The 21,631-nt window shown below is 41.5% G+C and overlaps 1 protein-coding gene across 7 annotated transcripts in view; it reads left to right on the top strand.

Annotated features, from left to right (window-relative positions):
- Inpp4b (inositol polyphosphate-4-phosphatase type II B) overlaps positions 1 to 15,049 on the top strand; it is a 305,059-nt gene extending 290,010 nt beyond the window's left edge. For 4 of the 7 annotated variants that reach the window (XM_048333627.1, XM_048333629.1, XM_048333631.1 and 1 more), the window contains one exon: positions 13,292 to 14,707. In XM_048333627.1, the coding sequence (XP_048189584.1) occupies positions 13,292 to 13,466 (175 nt within the window). In that variant the 3' untranslated portion in view covers positions 13,467 to 14,707. Of the gene's footprint in view, positions 1 to 13,291; positions 14,708 to 14,740 lie in introns of those variants that run through there. The other 3 variants (XM_048333628.1, XM_048333634.1, XM_048333630.1) reach the window with 3 other exon arrangements.
- The last annotated feature ends 6,582 nt before the right edge of the window (positions 15,050 to 21,631 follow it).

Consider the following 21,631-nt stretch of genomic DNA (forward strand, 5'->3'; position numbering starts at 1 on the left):
TTGTAAGGTTTGTGCTTTCTGGTAGAAATAGTCAGTTATTAACGTTTGCCCTCCTGCAATCTTGTAGGTGAGTGTTTTCCTTCCCATGGTGTTTTGGAGAGACACTGGCGGGGCTTAGGTCAATTCTTAAGTGCTGTAGTATGTGGGAAATCTGGGGGGAAGGGTTGGGGATGACGCCACATGCAACTTTAACTCACCCCTGTGCAAGAATATGTGTAAGAATATCACTGCCGAGACAGAAACACCACGCAGGGGGTCCAGTGTTTCCCAGAAAAATAATGAGTCCTCTCACTAGTGTCGGAGAGCATACTGATGTCCTTCTTGCTAATGACACGGGAGGTCAGCATCCACTCAATGTGAGGCTCCGTTCAGACCTTAGCATCCCCCCCCCCCAGCACCTTCCGGAAGCCACCTTCTGTGCTCCCTGCCCCAGCTCCCGCTGACTCTCCGTCTCTCTCTCCACCGCTTGTTTCAGAAGAGCTCAGTGTCCCCCAGCAAGACCCTCATCTCCCGGTCTTCTCCTCCTCTGCCACTCCTTTCTTCCTACCACCCAGCACGTCCTGGGCCCACTGTACCTTCGCTCATCTCTGTCTCATAAACCCCTGTCCACCAGCACAACCTACCCTGGAGAGCATTCCTAAAAGTGAATGCAGACATTTGGGGATGGTAACGTATAGTATCTTACACTTTTGAGCTGTTTTTACAAGTGTCTTATGATCATTTTCAATAATAAATAATATGTATTTATTATTAATGATATAGAAATGTAACAATTATTGTAGTAGTAATAATATTTCTATGTTGTTAATGATTATTAGTAGTAATTGTTGCTGTTACAACTGTAGTGGGGTTTGAACTCCGTGCTTCATGGTTTTGCTTAGCTTTTCTGCTCCAGGCTAGCGCTCGACCCCATGAGCCCCACCTCCAATTCCAGCTTCTGGTTGGCTAATTGGAAGTCAAAGTCTCGTGGACTTTTCTCCCTTCGCTGGCTTTGAATCTTCTGGGTAGCTTGGGTCTGTGCCCGAGGAGTCTCTTCATAACAGATCTACACACCAATAGGATGCATACAGGGCATCCTTTCTTTTTTTCTTTTTTCTTTTTTCTTTTCCCTTTCAATCTTGATCTTTTTATTTTTTTTTTCAAATTTTTATTATCAAACTGATGTACAGAGAGGTTACAGTTTCATACGTTAGGCATTGGATACATTTCTTGTACTGTTTGTTACCTTGTCCCTCATACCCCCCTCCCTCCCCCCCTTTCCCTTCCCCCCCCCCCCGAGGTGTTCAGTTCACTTACACCAAACAGTTTTGCAAGTGTTGCTTTTGTAGTTGTTTGTCTTTTTTTTACCCTGTGTCTCTCAATTTTGGTATTCCCTTTCAATTTCCTACTTTTAATACCAGTATACATGGTTTCCAATATACTCAGATAAGATTACAGATATAGTGTAGGTACAACCACTGGAAGGTGATACAAGAACCTCATCAATAATAGAAGCTACAGATACACATGGGATGTTGAAAGTAGTTACAAATGTGATATAACAATCGTTTCCATAACATGGAGTTCATTTCACTTAGCATCATCTTAGGTGTTCATAAGGGTATAGCTATTGGGCCTTGTGATGCTCTGCTATGACTTGTCTAAACCTGTACTAATTATTCCCAATAAGGGAGACCATAGAGTCCATGTTTCTTTGGGTCTGGCTCACTTCACTTAGTATAATTTTTTCCAAGTCCTTCCATTTCCTTACAAATGGGGCAATGTCATTCTTTCTGATAGAGGCATAAAATTCCATTGTGTATATGTACCACATTTTCCTGATCCATTCGTCTACGGAGGGGCATCTGGGTTGGTTCCAGAATCTCGCTATGACAAATTGTGCTGCGATGAACATTGTTGTGCTGTTGGCATTACTGTGATTTTGTTTGTGGTCTTTTGGATAGATACCCAAAAGTGGGGCTGCTGGGTCATAGGGGAGTTCTATATTTAGCCTTCTGAGGAATCTCCATACTGCTTGCCAGAGTGGCTGAACCAGTTTACATTCCCACCAACAATGAAGTAGGGTTCCCTTTTGGCCACATCCCCTCCAACAATTGGGTTTTCTTGATATATGACATTCTTACTGGGGTGAGATGGAATCTCAATGTTGTTTTGATTTGCATTTCTTTTATGGCCAGTGATGTAGAGCACTTTTTCATATGTCTCTTGGCCATTCTCATTTCCTCATCAGAGAAGTCGCTTTGTAAGTCTTTAGCCCACTTGATGAGGGGGCTATTGGTTCTTTGCGGTTTTGTTTTGGAAGAAGGTAATTTTTTTAGTTCTGCATATATTTTAGAGATGAGGCCTTTGTCTGTTGAATGGCCGGTAAAGATCTTCTCCTAGTCTGTGGGCTTTCTGTTTATCTTGCGAGCTAAGGACATCCTTTCTTAAGACATTAGATAATTTAAGCCCAAGATTTGGCCAGCAGTTGAAGTAAAAACACCATGTTTAAAAATATATAGCAAGAAGGAAAGTACTCAATATATTCTTTTTTAAATTTAATTTTATTATTAAGGTGATGTACAGAGGGTTTACAGTTACGTGTGTTCAATGTATGCTTGACTTTAACATATTACAGATGTCATGTTTATGTACCTGTTTATGAAGTACAGAGAACCCCATGTTGGTATAACTTACATCCATATGCGCTTGCTTTATAGTGTTGACATAGGAGAATATGAGTTAAACTTAAGTAATTAGATTAGCACTTTCTTGAAGAAATTAATTTTAGATAAGTAATTCCTGGGGAATAAACAAGCTAGTTTTGTAATAATATTTCTATTTAGAAATTATTACTCATGTCAATACCTTATTCTTCATCTAACCCCTAATTATCATTATCTGATTTATAGGAAACTAAATGCTTATAATTATTAAAGATATAAATATTTGAGCTTAAATTCTAATACATATTAATGATTACTGATTGAAAGTATTAGGGAAAATGTTTTCAGAATTTAATGATTACTCAGACTAAAATAAATTATGAAAGTGAATGTCTTCTTTTTATAGATATGAGTATATTGATATGAGATATAAATGTAAAGAAATAAAAACTATAAAACACATACTAAGAGAAATAAAACATTTTTCAAATAAATCTCTTGTAAAAAGAATCAAATTATGTAGAATAGCCTACCAAATGTGCAACTGCAAGGTTTAAGGAGAATAGAATATAAATATGCATTATTTATATTTATAAATTAGAGGAACAATATATTATTAACTATAATAGTTAAATGTTGTTTTGAAACCATAACTGTGGGTTTTAAATTTTATATGGATAATACTAAATTACAGAGTCTTTCCAAAGTTTATTAGCCATTAAGAGAAATAGATTATTCCATTGTCATTTTCACTAGCTTATTATTGATGTTTATCATTGTGCCAATAATTACAGCTACAATTTCCTGAGTCGTTTGTAGACACTAGGCATGCTAAACTGCTGTGGGCATCTATGTTTTTATGTATATTTGCATACATGTATTCAGCTTTCACATTAACCTATGTAGAACAATACTGTGAACTTTATTTTGAATAACACAAAATAAATGCTCATCAAAGTGGTTAGCCTGTGCAAGTACCACGGGTAGCAGGAAGAAAAGCCAGATTCAAGACTACAGTGGTCAGGGCTGGGGATATAGCCTAGTGGCAAGAGTGCCTGCCTCGGATACATGAGGCCCTAGGTTCGATTCCCCAGCACCACATATACAGAAAACGGCCAGAAGCGGCGCTGTGGCTCAAGTGGCAGAGTGCTAGCCTTGAGCAGGAAGAAGCCAGGGACAGTGCTTAGGCCCTGAGTCCAAGGCGCAGGACTGGCCAAAAAAAAAAAAAAAAGACTACAGTGGTTAGACTTCCCGATACATAGCTCCATACCTAGTGTGCACGGTGTTCTCTACTACAATAAAAGTATTGGGGTATTAATTGGATGACTGTATTTTTTCTCTTAATCTGCTATCAGTACCTCTACAGAAGTACTAATTTTAAAGTAATGAAAGAGTTAGCTAAGTCTTGCATTGGAATGCCACTTGTTAGAATGGAGCCATCTAAAAAAATCAAGAGGTAATTTTCTAATTACCTTATGGAATTCCTTTCTCATCATTTTCTAATAAGAAAATATCAGATTTGAAGATAATGCTTTAGATCATGACTAGATTAATTTTGGAATCTCCTTTGTGCCGAGTCAATTCTCTATCATTTCCTTGGTAAATTATTTTCTTTTATTTAGAAAAGTACAATACCTGAATGAAAGTACCTTAGCCACATGCTTCCGGATCTTGGCAGCTCCTGATTCTCATGGAACTTCCCATGCCTAAGGTCAAAGACTGCTGTTTTAGCGATTATTTATTTTTCATTTTGATTTTGGGAGACAGAGTCTCCCAAGTTTAGCCTTGGCCTCTTTTTCTCTTTCCTCTCTTTTTACAAAACTTAGTATGTGTTCGTCATACAGAGCGTTCTGACTGGTGGCATGTATACACACATATAATGTACTTCCATCAAACGTATCCTCCATTCCTCTTCTCATTCGCCGTCTCACTGGTAAGCAATTTGCACATGGACTATCAACGAGGTCTGGTCCTCCCAAGCCGGATTCCTCCTCATGCTGTCATTGGAGCTGGAGAACAAGCTCGAAGGGATTGCAAAAGAGCTGAAGCAAAACAGCAACATGGGTGAAAACACCATTTTTCCAAGCTCTCTGTCCTGGTGCCTGGCCCAGTCAAATGAAATCACGGATCCCGAATGTCATTTCTGACCGATAGGCAACAGTGTGCGGGCCATCTGGAGACAGACAGGAGCCGCGGGGCCTTGATGGTTCTCTTGGTTCTCTGAGCAGGAGCTGGCTGACACACTCTTCATTTGCATCCGAGAAGGGAGCACCGAGCCACTGCCGCGCTTGGCTCCCACTGCTAGTTCGTGCTTGTGCCCTTCGCCATCTGTTTGGCACACAACGTGGCTATTTCAAGACTCACTGCAAAGCCCTGTTGCAAGTTCCACAAGTAATGGTTCTGTGAGACTCAGCCGGGTTCCCTGCTTCGGTGAATACAGAAAAGGTGACACAGCGGGCAAGGAAATATAACTGAGATAAAACCTTGGCTCCTCTGTCTCACAGTCTATAATTGTTTCTCTACTTACCATTCCATGGAATGGGCTCTCCCAGGGTTCACCTGCCCCACTTCTCATCGTTCCTACGTGGCCTCTTGTTCAGCTCTACTTCTCTTGCACTATTTTGCACATGGACCGCGTCAGTGATCTCTGAATTGTCTCTTTTCCCCAGTATGTTACAATCCAATGTACTTGACGCCACTTCCCCTGCTCACGTGAAATTGCCCCGCAGTGATTCCATCTTTTCACGTTACAGTCAGGATAATGGTGACATTGCCTGAAGCTCAGGAACCCCTGTCTTCTCAAGACCGACCAGGTTGTCCTCCTTCTCCTCCCTGGGCTCAGCTGGAACCAAGTGCAGCTTCCTGACGATGCCTTTGGCTTGCCTTTGCTGGTATCTTGGGTCATGCTCTTGTTTCCTGAGCTTTGTGACCACTGCCTTCAACTCTACCATTACCCCACTTCTTTTAGGTACCAATGGCCTTCCATCCCGGTCCCTAAAGGTTCCAGAAATCTCCTGAAGCTTAAGCAAGGCCTCTCTACAGTGGCAGTGCTGGGTATGGATTCTCTTGTCACTGATTTCCATTAGAGCTCATTTTCATTCCCGTGAGGCTCTGCAACACCCACCCGGCTCGAACACCACCATCTCTACCATTAAAGCAGCTATTCCGCTCATCTTCTTAAGCTTATTCCTATCTACTGGTGAAGGTTTAAGGTGCTTTGTGTCAATCACACTTTGTTCTTATTAAAATAATTCTTGCAAGAAGTCTTGGAAAGGGAAAGCAATCGCAGAGCATCCCCTTGCAAAGTTCATCTTGTGAAACATCGGTTTATAAATTTCTTCTCATACCAAGTAAATGTATAAGTTGTAGGGTGAAGTTGGTTTCAGAAATGATTCTCCTTCGGGTCAGCACTTCTCTCTGACCCTTCCTGTTGTGTGACCCAGGACTTCTACAACATATTTAATCCTAGATATTGGGAAATAATATTTTCATGCATTCTAGCTACTCTCTGTCCTTAGGTCAAGAGGAACCGATCGGAAAAGGAAAGAGAGCCAACAAGATTTATGTCCAAGCAAGTGCAATTTATAGTGCAACACTGAAAACCATTTTTAAGCAGGAAAATAAATACTTGGCATAAAAGAGAGAAACATTGAAGTAGTTATATGGTCAGTAGGAAATAGAAGGGCTTAAGAACAATTCGAGTTTCAAAAATAGGAATCTAGCTGGGCCATGTGCCATCAAGGTCAGGACCTGGAGACTCTGCAGGAAACCCAGTGCCAAACAATTCAAGGTCATTATTGGCCATTAGAACTTAACACAATGTCAGAACACTGGACTCCACTGTCCCTGTGATATTTATGTGTGTTGATAAAATGTCTAATTAGTGTTTGTATGTACATTGTAGGCTTTAAACCAAATTGCAGTATGAAAAGGAATTTTAGTTCAGTCCCCTCTAGCATTCGTTAAACTTAACAATAACATAAAAGGAACGCATTCAGCATACATACGTTTGATGTTGGTATGTGTGCACCTAAGAATGTGAGTATGTATCAGAAGACATTCACGTTGAATTGAGGGTTTCTCTTCTTCCTTTCATTGCCTGTGCTCTGAACATGACAGCTTAAGTAGAACAGAATCCTCCCTCCTGTTCTTCACCTCTCATGCACCAACGGCCTCTAGAGTCCTATCTACAATTCTCCCAGGTCGCGAGCAACAGGTGGCATCCTCGGCGAGTCTGGGGAGCCTTACTTCCTCTGCAACAGCTTCAGTCCGGCCGCAGCAGCTGTCGCGTTTCTGTCTTTGAATCTGTGGTTATTTGTTCTGCCCCATCTACTGCCGGCCTCCTCCTCCCCCAGCTTTACAAATGCCCACCTCCCCTCCAGTTCTGCCCTGAGCGCTGTCTCTAGTCATCGGATACTTTCTACATGGATGGTGCCGTCGAATTGGCCCACTTTTCGCATGAACCTGAAAGGTAGGGCGTAGATCTTACGGTACAAGATTCTGCCCGAGCCCAGCATGGTGGCTCATGCCTGCTATACCAGTTCCTTAAGAGGTGGAGGTGCAAAGGATCATGGGTCAATACCAACTCAAGCCATCTAGCTCAACACACAAAGGCCAGGCACGCGGGAATGTGCCTGTCAACCCCGCTACACTGCAGGCACAAGGGAACCCCAGCCTCCATCTTGTGCAAAGAAATGCAAGACCTTCTCTTTTTCCTGAAACTGTACATGAAAGCAAAAAGGGCTGGAAGCATAGATCAACAGGTAGAAAGCCTGCCTGGCAAGTGTTGGGGCTCTGAAGGAAGAGCCAGAGACTGACCCCTGACCCAAAGAGATGGTGTTCGAACCGGTTTCTTTTTATCACGCACCTTGTCTAAAGCCAGGCATCAAGCTTCGTCAGCTTAAATCCAATGCATTTCTTCTTTATGCTCTTTTTTCCCTCGGCGTCCCCCTCTGTAAACTCCACATTCTGGAATGTTCAAGCCACTTCCCTTGTAGAAACTCCCTCCCTCGCCTTTCTCCCTCCCTCCCAGCTCAACCTCATCATTTTCTGCCCTGAGCACTTGCAAAGGCTACTTGGCTGCCCCAGGCTGCTAGTTTATTTCATCCTTGTTGCGGTTCTGGCCCAAGCCATCAGACCCTATTGCTGCCGGGGGCTGTGCAGGGCCCAGAACTAATCAGACCTTTACTACCCACCTGGAGAACAAGGTCTCCGTGTTCTGCCGGCCACACGGACATTTGCAGCACCACCCTCGTTCCCTTGAACCCACTTCTCGATGGCTCAGGGTATGTCCGGGTGTACAACATGGGTAAACCAGAGAAGCCAAAGCAAGGACTCTCAAGCTCCGTTCTGTCTTCGTGGCTCCATTGCCATCCTAGCTTCCTAGCCAAAGCTCCACCGGCAGAGCCGCTTGGCTTCCCCTGCCATTCTCTTGTCACTTACTTTCCTCCGCCCCAGACGGTGGCTGAACACTGAAACTCCCCTCCGCCATCACGATGTGACCGAAGCCGCAAAGAGCGGTGCTCTTCCCTGGTCTTTGAACCCGTGACTCTCCAGGAGTTGCTAAGGGAAAAGATGGTAGCCCCGGCTGAGCTGTTGGGAAAGCTGGGAAATGGAAACGGGAAGGTTTCAAAGTGAAATCCTCGGGTCCACACCTTTGCAACTGATTCACTGGAGGAGTGCGATTCAAAGTGTGTCAGCAGCCAGGCCCTGGTTGGTGGCTCGTGTGTGTGAACCTGACTACTCAGGCTAAGAAGTGAGGGTTGAGTTTGGAAGCCATCGGGGACTCCTGTCTCCAATGAGGGAGCAAAGAACTGCAAGTATCGGTGTGGCTCCGGTGTAGAGCGCCAACCTTGAGCGAAATAGCCAAGGGAGAGTGCAGAGCCCCTGGGTTCAAGTCCCACCTGCAGTATTGCATCATTGAGAGAGGTCGGTAGCGTCTGCCTCAGGGACTTAACGCAAGCGGCAATGGCGGGAGAGGCAGAGGAACTCTTTAAATCCTCTCCCACCCTCTTCTGTGCTATCACCCCTCCCAGGAACACCCCAACATTTCCTATACCCTGAAAGAAGGGCAAATCTATTTATCTTAGGCAGCCCTGGCTTTCAATGCTGCTGAAACCCCTGTGCAGACTCAAAAAAAATATGAAGAAGAAGAAAGAAAAATAGAAAGCAATCCACCCATGGATCTATTCCTTTTATTTTACCGTCTCTTACATAGATTGATTGTCTATTAGCCTTCTTGCATCTAAACAAACCTAACCTTAAAGAGTTGTTAGTAAGATTTCCTCCTCAATCCTTTCATCGTAAGATTTCTTTCTGGGTCTGTTCCAAATTTTCTCCTTCCTAAAACACAGAGACCCAAAGTGGAATGCATTCTCTGATAATTATCTAATGGAAGCAATTATGCTTTCAACTCATTATGCATCTTTTTGCTTTTTTTTTTTTTTTGGTAAATAACAAAACACTTTTATTTCTTTATTTCTTTAGCAGAACACTTTTAGATCGCATACCAGGGTGCTCTCTTACCTGTTCTTGAGTTGTTAATTCTGTACTTTTCTTTACAAGCGTTTTTAAAAGGCACCATCTGATAATGTCCCCACGGGGACTCTCTGGAAGATAATCTGATTTTTGTATGTACTTAATGCCATCAAAACATCCTCGGGAGGCCGGCGAGGGGCTGTTCCTGTGGTTAAGATGCTGTGTTCTGAGTCAGATGGCGAAATCCAGTTAGAACCACAGCACCGTGTGCGATGTGGCTGGTGAGCCCACGGCAGATCCTCTCTCCTCTAGACGCCAGCCGAATCCGCTCACCTTGGCCTCCTTTCATGAAATTTCCCCCCCGCCTCTAAATATCGGCATCATTTTTGAAAATTCTCAGAAGCTACTTTTAATGTTCTAAATTATATTAAGAAAAAAAACCAAGCCAGAGACACAGTGTAGGTTAAGAGTATCCACGTGCTACGTTTTGCTGGAGAAGCGAAAGGAAGACTTGAAATGGATCCCTTATCTCTTACATATGGATATGGCTTCAACTTGAAAATTGTTCAAGTCAGTTTCACATCTGAGAATCTCCTTTTCTATGTCTCATGCACAACTCCTCGTGCTCTCCTGGACACTCAACCCGCGCTGTACTTAGCTCATGCATTCGTGGTACCATTCGGGAGGCCCGGCCTGAACCTAGCGCTTGATTAATATTCTCCCCTACGATGAGAATGAGTCCAATAAAGCTTGGGAAGACACTGCTTTTAACACCACAGCTCGTAATTTTAAGATAGTATCCCTGAGCTCCAAACTTGAAACAGGTAATTAAATGTGAAATTGTTTCAGTCTAGCATGGGAGGATGGATACCCATTTGCTGGTTACAAGGAAAGATTTTTTTAAAATTCACTTTTAATTGGTAATTTTCCTTTGGGAAGCTTGAAGAGCTATAATGGTTAAAGAAATAAAGTATCAAATAGCAAAGCTCGTAATGAATAATGACCCAGCAAGAGAAGGAAAGGGGGCACTAACTTTAGAGGTAGAGGTCTAAATAATTTGAAAGGATAATCTTCAGCCGTGACCCAAGATTTGACATGATCACTGACAGAAAAGCCAAGAAAATCAGCAAATACTGAAAGTTACACCTACAGGGTTTTATTTAAGAAAAACGTAGGCTCACCTAGAAGGCTGTGCATTTTAAAAAGGAGACGCTTCTTTTTACTTATTTCTACTTTAGTGATTGAACGAATCTCGGAGGAAAAAAAAACCGATGTTTTTACCCTTCAGATTCAGTAGCTGCCCTTACACGTCTGATGGGTTGCACCTCCACCTGGAGAGCCGCCCAGCACGGCCGGCTGACACTATCAGGGTGGCTGGCCCGAAGGCAGCCATTCCTTGACCGCTCATCACCATTTCCTAGGGAATCCATTGCTCACCTTCTTACCGAAGGGATCCTTTGCATTTGGTCCTTCCAGAATCCTTAGAAATTCACGTTTGGCCATGAAGAAATGGCTGAAGGAGAAGCATTTCCCACACTCCCCATCTGCCCTCTGGCTCCGTGATGGCCGCCCGCCTACCTGCCTCTAAGCCCTACAGCAGCCTCAGAAGCCAGAGGGCTTGCCTTCTAGCCGAATTCTGTCACCCTTTCATTGTTGTTGTTGTTGTTGGGGGATTCCTAGGTAGGCAGACATCTTGCTGCTGAACTGAACCCCCAACACGTTTTGCTTTAGTTCGCGTTTCAGACTAGGCGAAGGATTTTTACTCATGCCAGGCGGAACCACGCTCTCCTTCTTTATCCTGCTCACACGTCTAGGTCTGGAGAAACAAGCAGCCATGCCCAGCTTGCTGGTTGAGACGGGATCTCACTAGCGTCTTGCCCAGGCTAGTCTCGATTCATACTCGTCTTGCCTCCTGAGTAGCTGGATTTATACGTGGGGGCTACAGTGCCCAACTAGATGAAACATTACTAATACATATTCTAGTTTATTTTAATATCCAGCAGTGAGGTGAATAAACAGCAAGTGAATTGAATTACAAGACGAATTAATTGAATTGAACTGTATAAAGAAGACTTTTAATAATAATCACTTGAGAGGCCTACACAACATTCAAAATGAAAGATACTAGATGTTTTCTGACAATTGTATACAAATGAGTCCCTTACTTGGAGTAAGGACTATTATTATAAGACGTTTTTTACTTACATTTCAGCCTTTTTTTTTGGTCTGAGTGCTGTTTTCCCTAGCCATGGTCTAATAATAGCGTTACTTTGCTGGGAAGGAAACTATTTTTTAATACTACTCTGTTGATAAATTGTAGCTAATATTCTAACCTAAATTTTCAATCAGCATTTAATATATACCCTGTGACAGATAGATAGTTGATAAATGTGTAGGTAGATAATGGGTGATAAATAAGTGATAAAGACAGACAAATAGAAGGTAGATAAGTAAATAGGTAGATAGATAGATAGATAGATAGATAGATAGATAGATAGATAGATAGATAATAGACCGATAGATTCATTTCTTCTCTTCTAACAGGAAACATTGAAGAAAAACCAATGCTAGGATTTACTGTAGATAATCTTTACTTTAAAATTGGACAGATGAGGGAAAATCATTAGCGAGGATGACATTAACAAAAATTATAATAACTAATAACCACACCCTGGGTTTTGCCTGCATGACAAATATTTTTATATGTTATCCTACTTAGTCTTTTCAAGAAACTTCATTTCTGTGCCTATGACGAGCTGCAGTAGAAACAGATTGAGACTTTGCCAGTGCGCGGGCAGCTGGTAGAAGGCACAGCTGAGGAAACAGACTTGCTTCGTTCCAGAATCTCTCCTTCCTTTGAAAGCCTGGAAATCCGAGAGGACCTTAGAGCCACTCACCTCCTTGGCTCTTTGCCCAGCCTCATCTCTGCTGTCTGACATGCCCACTGGGATTCTGAGTGACCTCCACCCCCCACAACACACACACACACACACACACACACACACACACACACACACACACACACAGTTGAAATTACTGTCTGGGATAATCAGTGCTGCCATTTGTCCCAAAGTAGCCAGTGGTAAAGTCAGCAGCTAGCCAAACATGACTGTGGAGGAAGCCATTAGACAAGGTACCATATTGGGAAGGCCCATAATTAAGAAGCTTGTAGAGAAGTTTCCTTTAAAGGCAACAACCCGTTGTCTGTCTCAGAATGTAAGAGGAGCTCGTGGAGATTCAATCACTTCTGAGCTATTAAAGGTGGTTGGAATTCTAGGTGCTCTGTGTCCTGGTGAACTATTCCAGTTTCCATCACTGTGACATATTTCAGAAGTGTCATCTAATTTTCATCCTTAGAACTGCATTTAGGCAAAGCCTGGGTTGTTGGTATTGTTGCTGTTGTTTACTTACACTGTAAGTACACAACCTGGGAATTGGGACTTTAAATCTTCTATGTGCTGAACTGTGACTTTGTAAATACACATCTCTTTCCAGATCAGGAGTTCGTAGGACACAGATTCACAAAAATAACTCATAAGTCCACAAGCTGCACTAACAGAAAGGCTCGGAGTTGTGTGGGTGTGTTACACTAATAGTATGGCTGGCAAGGATAGCATGTCAGATGCTTCATTCATCTTAGAGACACCAACCTATTTCAGTAAACCACTTATACAATGGATGTATTTCAATGTATTATGTAGGAATACTAGCCGAAGAGGGAATGTTTGAATGTGACAGTCATATCCATTTGCTCCCATCCATCCTGTTCCATTTCATCCTTATGCCCTCTCCCAAAGATTTATTGATGAGCTTCCTTTTATGAATGAGTTGATCCATATTTCAGTTGTGTTCATGTGTTCTTGGTGACGCTGTGGCTCATATTTGAGTCTTCCTTATACATAGGACCCAGCCCAAGGGCCGCCTTGCTCTTGCAGATGAAACAAAAGGAATCACCTTTTGCAAATAACACCTAGTCACCCTTTTCTGCAGAGAAACCCACACACAGGATGCCCTGGGAGACCATTTCATTTATGTAGCATGAACACTCTGTGTGAAACCTGTAGAAGCTCATGTGTTGTCTGTTAGTGTATTTAAGGCTGAATGCTTTGCTCTGTGAATGCTATCCTGTTCTCTTTTCTCCTCTAACCCCTACCCCCCCTGTTTAACAGCAGACAAGCCCCGGGAGTGCTGAATGAATCCGATGATCCAGAAACAGGCTGGCTAACTGATAACAAGCCAACTTCTCGACACTTCTACCCTGTCGCCCTGCTGCTTGTCAGCTCACACCTGCTAGTTGTGTGGCTTATTTTAAGTCTCGCGTTACTATTAGCCAAATACCAATAAGTTTTATGTTGTATTTTTTTTTTTACAAATGACAATGGACTTTAAATTATGGGGGACAATGCTGTACTATTTCTACATTTTCAGACTCACTGAATTTAAACAAAAAAAAATGTTGGCATTGTGTTTCTGTTTGTTTTCCTAAACCCTACAGAACAAAAATTACTATGCATTCTGTCAGTTCCTTTGCTCTTCTGTTCCTCGTAAAGCGTTTTCCCACTGTTAACTAGCTCAAGAAGAATTTCCCAGTGATTGTCTCTGGACTAAGACAAAGAACAGAATCCTGAAAGCTTGAAGTTCTGAACCTCCCCTTCCTCTTCCCACCCAATTTATTTAAAAGGAATTGAGATTAAATTTGCACAACCGGACTAAAACCCTGAGATAAGCTCCCCCACACCCCCCAGGACCAGGGAGGTTCCAGACTTTCCTTTCCACTGTGCTAATAACATACTTCCCACCATAGAGACACTTCCCTCTGGTCTTTGAACCTGTTGTTTGATTTCTTTGCTGCACTTAACCCTTTTCTGTCACATACATTTATGGAGAGAATGGCTATTTATGTTTTGTAATTAAATTATCCTGTTTGTAACTATTGTTTGGGTTGATTTGGCTTTCAGAGTACTTTTCTATTCTTTCTAACAAGGTCTCCTTGTGTCTCGATGCGCCATTTTTAGCACCTGTGACTTTTGTACTGTTGGGGACAAGAACTCTTCCTTCACTATGATGAGACTTGGACCAGGCTCCTCAGAAAGCCATGTTCTCTTTGTTGCACAGCTAAAACAATGAATTAAAAGAATAGAGATGAAACTTTCCTTTAAAAGTCTATAGGGCCAGAGTTAATCAATTTAATGCCTTATTATTCCTAGAAACTGCATCCTTAGGGCTACATATAGATTTTAATGTGTTTTAAAGAGATGGACAGATATTGATTTATGGAAAAGATATACAAAGGCAGATATATTTATGAAACTCAAGTGAAACTGTATTGTGGAGTAAATTATATTTAGAGAGTTTATGAAACCTGATGTGTCTGTTAAGAGTCTAAAGAGGCTTTAAGTCGTCTCTTTGCGAAGGCAATAAGGGTATTATTGGGCCTGGCCTGGGATTTAATTTTGTAAGATGTATCATCACTTGTGGAAAACAAAACACACAAACAAAATGTAGAGTTGAATCTTTGTTATTTTTACTTGGACTGTTGCTGCAACTCTGCATTGAACAAATAAAGCATATTTCTTTATTCTGTGTTTCATGAGCTTGTGCTTTTCCCCTTCCACCAGAGAAGGATGCCGCATAGAGAATGTACTGAAGAATATCAAATGCAGAAAGTATGCCTTCAACATGCTCCAGCTGATGGCTTTCCCCAAGCACTACCGACCTCCAGAAGGGACGTACGGAAAAGCTGACACCTAAGCTTACCACCATGTAAATAAACAGAAACACAAATACGTTTCAGTTGGAAAAAAATCTCTCTACCTTGGTCTTTTTTTTTTTTTAAAGTCATTGTGAGGAAGGAGAAGCATATGTCCAAACTGAGGAATTACTCAAATCAAAAGTAGCGTATTACTCTGTGAGCACTTGAGTCTTCACATTTTCCTCTACCATTGTCATTTCTGTCCCGAAGCACCTGTGCGCCGAACCCCACTGGTTGAAATGAGAGTGTTAAGCTTCGTGCATGAAGTCTCTGAGTGAAAAGTGTTTGTGCCGGTGTGATTCAGAGAGTGAGAAGGAGAACGGGAGGCAAGAATGTAAGGGATGCTGCTTTATCGAGCCTTGATCTGAAGTCCCCGATGTGGGGCCTCGGTGCAGTGTCTTCCCGGTAAACCTAAGGGAGGTGAAGATAACTCATGTTCGCCACAGCTGGCAGCTCTGTGTTCAGTCCAGCTGTGGCTCCTCCGCTCAGGCCCGTGGGTAACGAGGAAGAGCATTGCCGGAGGCACCCATTTCCAAACTGCCTTTGTGTGTTCCTAACTCTGGCTTGGCTGCTGTGATCTAATGGTAAAGTGGCCACATAGACACAACCAGCAGAACACTGCACGGGAGTGAGAGTCGAGCAGTCTGGTGAGGGCGACACCTTGAAGGGCATGACATCTTCCGGGTGTTTCCTCAGTCACTTTGGTGTGCGTTTGCAATCCAACTCAGCCGAGGTTCGTGTGGATAACGGTGGAAGGCCTAGGCAACTACCGTGACTGAGGAGCACACATTTCTGTCTGGCTGAATTCCAGCTTCTTTAAAATGACATCATTTAGAAGTGTTCCAAAATGCCAGATTAGTAGTTGCCTTAGAGATCACCCTACACAGAACGCACCAGTATTCAAAAGCGTGGTAAACTAAGACCAATGGCTGATTTTGAAAATTGCAGAATCTTCATTACAATCTCTATTTTATTTTATTTTTTTTTACCTTTCTAACTTATGCCTTGTCTCTTCTCCAAATTTCTGTGCTAAGTATGCATGACAATTAAGAAAGAACAGTTGACAACAAAATTAGGATTCATCAAGTGGAATTGAAAGTTAGAGTACAAAATCTGAATAATTGAAACCTGTATTTTTCCAGATGTAGGATTTCTGCTTCTCATGATTGGAGCATGCCACTCAGAAAAATAAACCCCTTCTCCATCTTTTAGAAATGCTAGAGGCTTACTAAGATATATTTTAGCTGAAACCACATCCAACGCGTAGTTATTAGTATGAGCTCTATGCCAATGATGCCGGTTAAAATAAGGATTTCAAACAGATCGTTACTTCCACATTGACTTTTCAAATTGCTCAAAACTTGGGATAACACTGAGCCTTCCCACATTAGAATTATCCTTTTGTCTAATGACCTGTGGGTATTACTGAAATAATCCCCAAACTGTTTATAGCTCTTTAACTGAAAATATTCTCTATATGCTGGATTTATTCAGTGAAAAAAAGTATAGGGTTCTTTGATAAGATTCATTCTCCCTTTCAGTGATTAAATAGAATCATTGAATTGCTTTATTTCCAAATGAGAGAATCTGTGGTTATTTTCAGTAGCCCATTGAATTTAAGGTACAGAGGAAGGGATGACAGAGGTCTTCGAGAATAGCTGTAAAATCTGTGTAAAATATCAAAAGATGGTCTGAGTCCCAGGAGACATTATTTGATTTACCAATATTTACAAATTTAAACAAAAATTCTTATGTATATTTTTAATAAACAAACCTGTTAAGTCAAATTTTGAAAAAAAATTAGGAAGCCAACTATAGGGTGTCAGATGGTATTTTATAGTTTTCCTTTGCTTTAAAAAAAAATACCAATGTAGAAGTCTTGAAAAATGGAGCTTACTGGAATGAAAATTCACATGAATTTTTATTCGGCATTAGCATAATCTTCACCATTACCCTAGAGTTAAGGGTACAGGTGTGCCTACTTCTAAAAGCAGATCACTAGGAAAATGCACCGTGAGCAGTGTCACTTGACAAATGAAAACTGAAATGTAGAGTAGAAAACTCTGAACAAATTTGCTTGGACATGCATTTCACTATGTGTGATTATCAAAACTTTCAGAGCCAAATGTGAAACAACAACAAAAATAAATTTTAAAACCCAACCCCTGAAAAATCCCATGTGCAAACAGAGCCACGCCCTGCGTTGCCTTCTCTGAAAGGTCAACCAGCGGACTTGTATGAGAAGATCGCGGGAAGCCACAAAGGAACCAGGAAAATGATGTTTTCATAGAGTTGGGCTAAAGATTATGTTATCCTTTCATTGTCATCAATACAGTATCAATTCCTGATTATTTGCAGGGGGTGGGGAGTGGGGAGTGGATATTTGTAGACACAAACGGTACCAGCCATCCTTAGAAGTGATACAGAGTCAGAGGTCCAGAATATAGAAATATTTCCCTTGATTGCAAAAGGCATGTTTTAAATCTTCGACAGGGGCAGATCCACACTTAGCTTCACCCAGTCATTAATTTCTCATGGGTCTTTTTGTTCTTTTAAAATAGTACCTTGAGTTCTAGCTACACACTGCTAAAGCCTATGGTCAGGCTCATGATCCACCGAATCATAGCAGACATTTGATCCAAGTGGTCCATTATTCTTAAATGACCCACCCACCAGTGAGAACCGCTTATAAGGCTAATACCACTTCTAAAGCACTTGCAAACTGGAAGCCAGCACTGTACAGAGGGCCCTTCTCTATTTTACTTTTACTCTGGTGTTGTTCAGAAAATAGAAGACAAGTTAGAAGAGGAAAAAAATAACCTTGTGATGCATATAGAATAATGGTTTGCTCCCATAGCCAACCAAATCTCTCCCTGTGTAGGAGTTGAGACTATGCCAAGAGACGTAAGTATGCTGGTGTGCTGGAACTGGGTTTTGTTTTGTTCTTGAGAGCTGATCACAAAATTTTCAGGACTTCCGTACTTTCCTTGCTATATGTAATCATGATTAACGTGAAATTATGGAACACGAATGGGTGGGCTTTATTAAGAGAAGTATAATCAAAGCTTGCTTAGCACTTCCTACTTCTACTGAATTCTGCTGCCTTTGCTTTGAGCAGAGTGAGGCTCTGTGTGAAGTCTGTATTACAATACACTCCTGCGAATCTCTTCCACAGTCTTAATTCAGGATCATCACGGTATACCCCTAAAGCAGCCACTGTGGGGATATTTACAACAGCAACCATCAAATACTGTAAACTAGGACATTCTGTCCTGGAAATCTGGTTGTTAATCATATAGAGTGCACCTTATTTTTCTCTGCAGCATATAACAAAGAATCAGAGGCAAGATGAAATTATTAAAATGGTATTAAATGAGACGAGCCATTTTCAGATAGCTGTAATTTTGCTGGGAGTTGTATCCTCTGTAAACACTCCGGATAGTCTGTAAGGTGTGCACTGAATTTACAATTAAGCTATTAGATTATAGGGATGCATTAAAAAAAACAACCCACCACCGATGGGCTTCCATGGCATGAAGCTCTTAGTGTGAGCAAGGACTCAGGGCTATCCTAAGGAAATTAATAACATGCTTGCCCTATTGATTTTTAAGCTTATAACTTTGACATTTGCTGAAAGTATGCAAACAGTTACCTTGCGATGCCCAGACTCTAATAAATATAGCTCAATTGAAACCCAAACTGTTAGATTAAATGAATTAAGCTCTGGCAGTGGGCTAAAGCATGACAGATGTTATAGGTGGTTGAGTTCCAAGCAGGGCGGTACCTCATTTTACATCAATATATACAGGCCATATTTTTAATCTGTTAAGGAATAAATTATCTTTTATTACAAGTTTAAGAAACTGGTCTGAGAAAATTGTCCTCAGCAATGATGGAAGGAAAGCAAACACGTTGCCCACAAAGCGTCCCTCGTGGCTGGAGGTCTTACAAGTTGTGCACTATTGGAAAGAATTATTTGCTAAGAACTGAGTAGCTGATTGACCATTTTAGCATAATTTCACATTTATTTGGCCCAGCTGCCATCTGCAAAAGCTAAGCTTTCCCCTCCCACTGGTATTTGTGTTTCTCGTCGTTGTGCAGAAAATGCCAATATATTGTATCTCTTGTATCTCTTCTTTCTCTGGCAGTTTGAAATTAGACCTTTGCGCACAGAGCTACTACCGATAACAAAAGCTGACCTTTATAAAGCGAAGGAAATGAAACTGCTGTTTTAGATAAAAATTTGACAAGCCAATTAAGTATGGAATTAAGGAGTAAAAATTGCTTTTTTTTTCTTTCAGAGAAATGAAGCATGTTAATCGTGCTGAATTTAATTTCTGAGCAAGTAAGAAAAAGTCTTAAGACATCTCTGATTTAAAAGAAACAAATCGAGTCAAGCTATTAGGAACAAAGGAAAATGGAAAAATTATAGGATAATATTAAGCCCCAAGTGGCACTCACAATAGGGTGCCTGAACTGTTTTTGAACCTTTATTGTTAATTCAAGCATATAATTTTACACTTGAATGGACAAATTTACAAGGACAGTACCCTGAGAAGTAGATACCAAAACAAAGAAGGCCTGATATCAATGTCAGGACCCCAGAGAGCAGACATGATGTCACTGAAGACATCTAACCTTCCAGGTCATAAATTGGTATGATCCATTAGCATATCTACCAAGATGGCCTGCTGTGGTGGTGGTTAGTAGAAGACATTACTGCCTCCAATCTTACCATGCACCACTAGCAACATTATTTCCTGTTCAAGGGTTTCCCTACTTCCAAAAGGCAGAGTGCAGATCTCTGGCTCTGTAGACCTTCAGCCCATAGCATTCATACAATCCCTTGTACAAAGGACTTCTTATGTACATATGTCATTATTGCATTCAGCCTGAACAGGTTCTTGAAGTTCTCATCTGAAAGGCTGACATTTGTTTTCTTTTTAGGTTAAATAAATATTTTAGTTAGATCAATAGTGTGCACTCGTAGGAAGTGAGCACAAATAGATTAGATCATTTTATACTGGCATTTAAAAAGTACCATTTGTGGGGCTGGGGATATAGCCTAGTGGCAAGAGTGCCTGCCTCAGATACACGAGGCCCTAGGTTCGATTCCCCAGCACCACATATACAGAAAATGGCCAGAAGCGGCGCTATGGCTCAAGTGGCAGAGTGCTAGCCTTGAGCGGGAAGAAGCCAGGGACAGTGCTCAGGCCCTGAGTCCAAGGCCCAGGACTGGCCAAAAAAAAAAAAAAAAAGTACCATTTGTGTTTTATTGTTCTGTGTAAACCATATTCATTGTACATGTGTATATTTTTTAATAAATATGGTTTTATTGTTTATGTTTCTGCCTTGTTTTCCCTATTGCACATTACTTTCCATTTTCATTAAGTGTCACAACCTTTAAAAAATAATTAAAAGTCAAGGAGTCGCATATGTAATGTCTCAATGAAAATAGAATGATTTTCAGCTGCACCAAAATGATAGTACAAATTTTGCATCGACACTAGATTAGTCTCATTTCTCTAGCAGAATGGAGCTTTTAGGCCTATTTTTCTATGGAGGCAAGATCAACCTATAACCATATTCAAGATTCAGACCATTTTCAACAGTGTGTAAACCATCAAACTCTGTCATCAAGATTATGTGTACTCATTCTAGCACATTGAGATCATTTTTTCTCATAGACTTGTTGAGTCTGATCACCGATGATTTATCAGAGCAGTTAAAAGTAGAAGATCAACTTCAGAGTTTTAATTAGATCTTGTTACAAGAGAGTTAACCAGATGAGGCCCCCGTGTAAATGTAGAGTGAACTTTTGCCATCTGGAGTGTTTTAAGAGCATTCCTGATGCAGTGACAAGAAACAGGGCTCGATGTAATGTCCCCACCCCCAGTGCGTGCCGGTTCTAATGGGTCTTTCTGTGTCGGGACTGGAAGCGTGCTAGAGGAGATCTTGCTCAAAATGAAATTACAATAGGGACTCGGATATTTGTTCTGGGGCTGCACTTTTTATGGTATCAGAGAATGGATTCAGTAGACTAGGTTTATGCAGTTGGAGCTGGTCCATGCTCCAAGCCGGCCAACATCGTCACAGAAGCATGCTTTATGGATCTGTACCCTCGGTCCGTATAAAACAGACGAGCATTGAATGTTCTGTTCTCTCACTGATTTTGATGAGTCCAGGTGACTCGGGCTCAAATCTTCTAATAAACTTGAAGTCGTAAGAGGAAAGGATGGGGCCAGGCAGGGGGAGAGTACTAGGAATGTGCTACAAGCTAGCTAGGAGCTATTCGCTGTCTGATCCAGAGCTTCTGGATCAGGCTTAATTAAATATGAGCAGTGGCAACAGTAACCTGACTTGACTGGCATCATGGCGTCTCTATTCCTCAAGGAACTGATCGTAAACGATCACCTCTATGGGCGTAGTTCTCCCTTCTGATTTGGCGCAGCTACTCGACGTGTCAGTTTTCACAGTTTTATCTGAATCTTGAAGACAACGATATGACATAGCCTCTCTTCCCACTATTCTCAAAAGTACTGCTGGTCAATCCAGATGCTATTTACTTTAAGCAATCTTCCCATGGTAGCCTCAATAGCATTAGTCTCCTTGTTACCTAATTCTTCTGTAATATGCTCTATTCACTCATATGTCAATTCACTCATTTCTACATTTGATACTTTTTGCAGTGAGCAGATACTTTTGAGTGTCTGTAACTGGCATTGAGCTAAACTCAGTGTTTCATGGTAGATAAGAG

The sequence above is a fragment of the Perognathus longimembris genome, chromosome 24 (genome assembly GCF_023159225.1).
Source record: "Perognathus longimembris pacificus isolate PPM17 chromosome 24, ASM2315922v1, whole genome shotgun sequence".
Taxonomy (NCBI): Eukaryota; Metazoa; Chordata; class Mammalia; order Rodentia; family Heteromyidae; genus Perognathus; species Perognathus longimembris.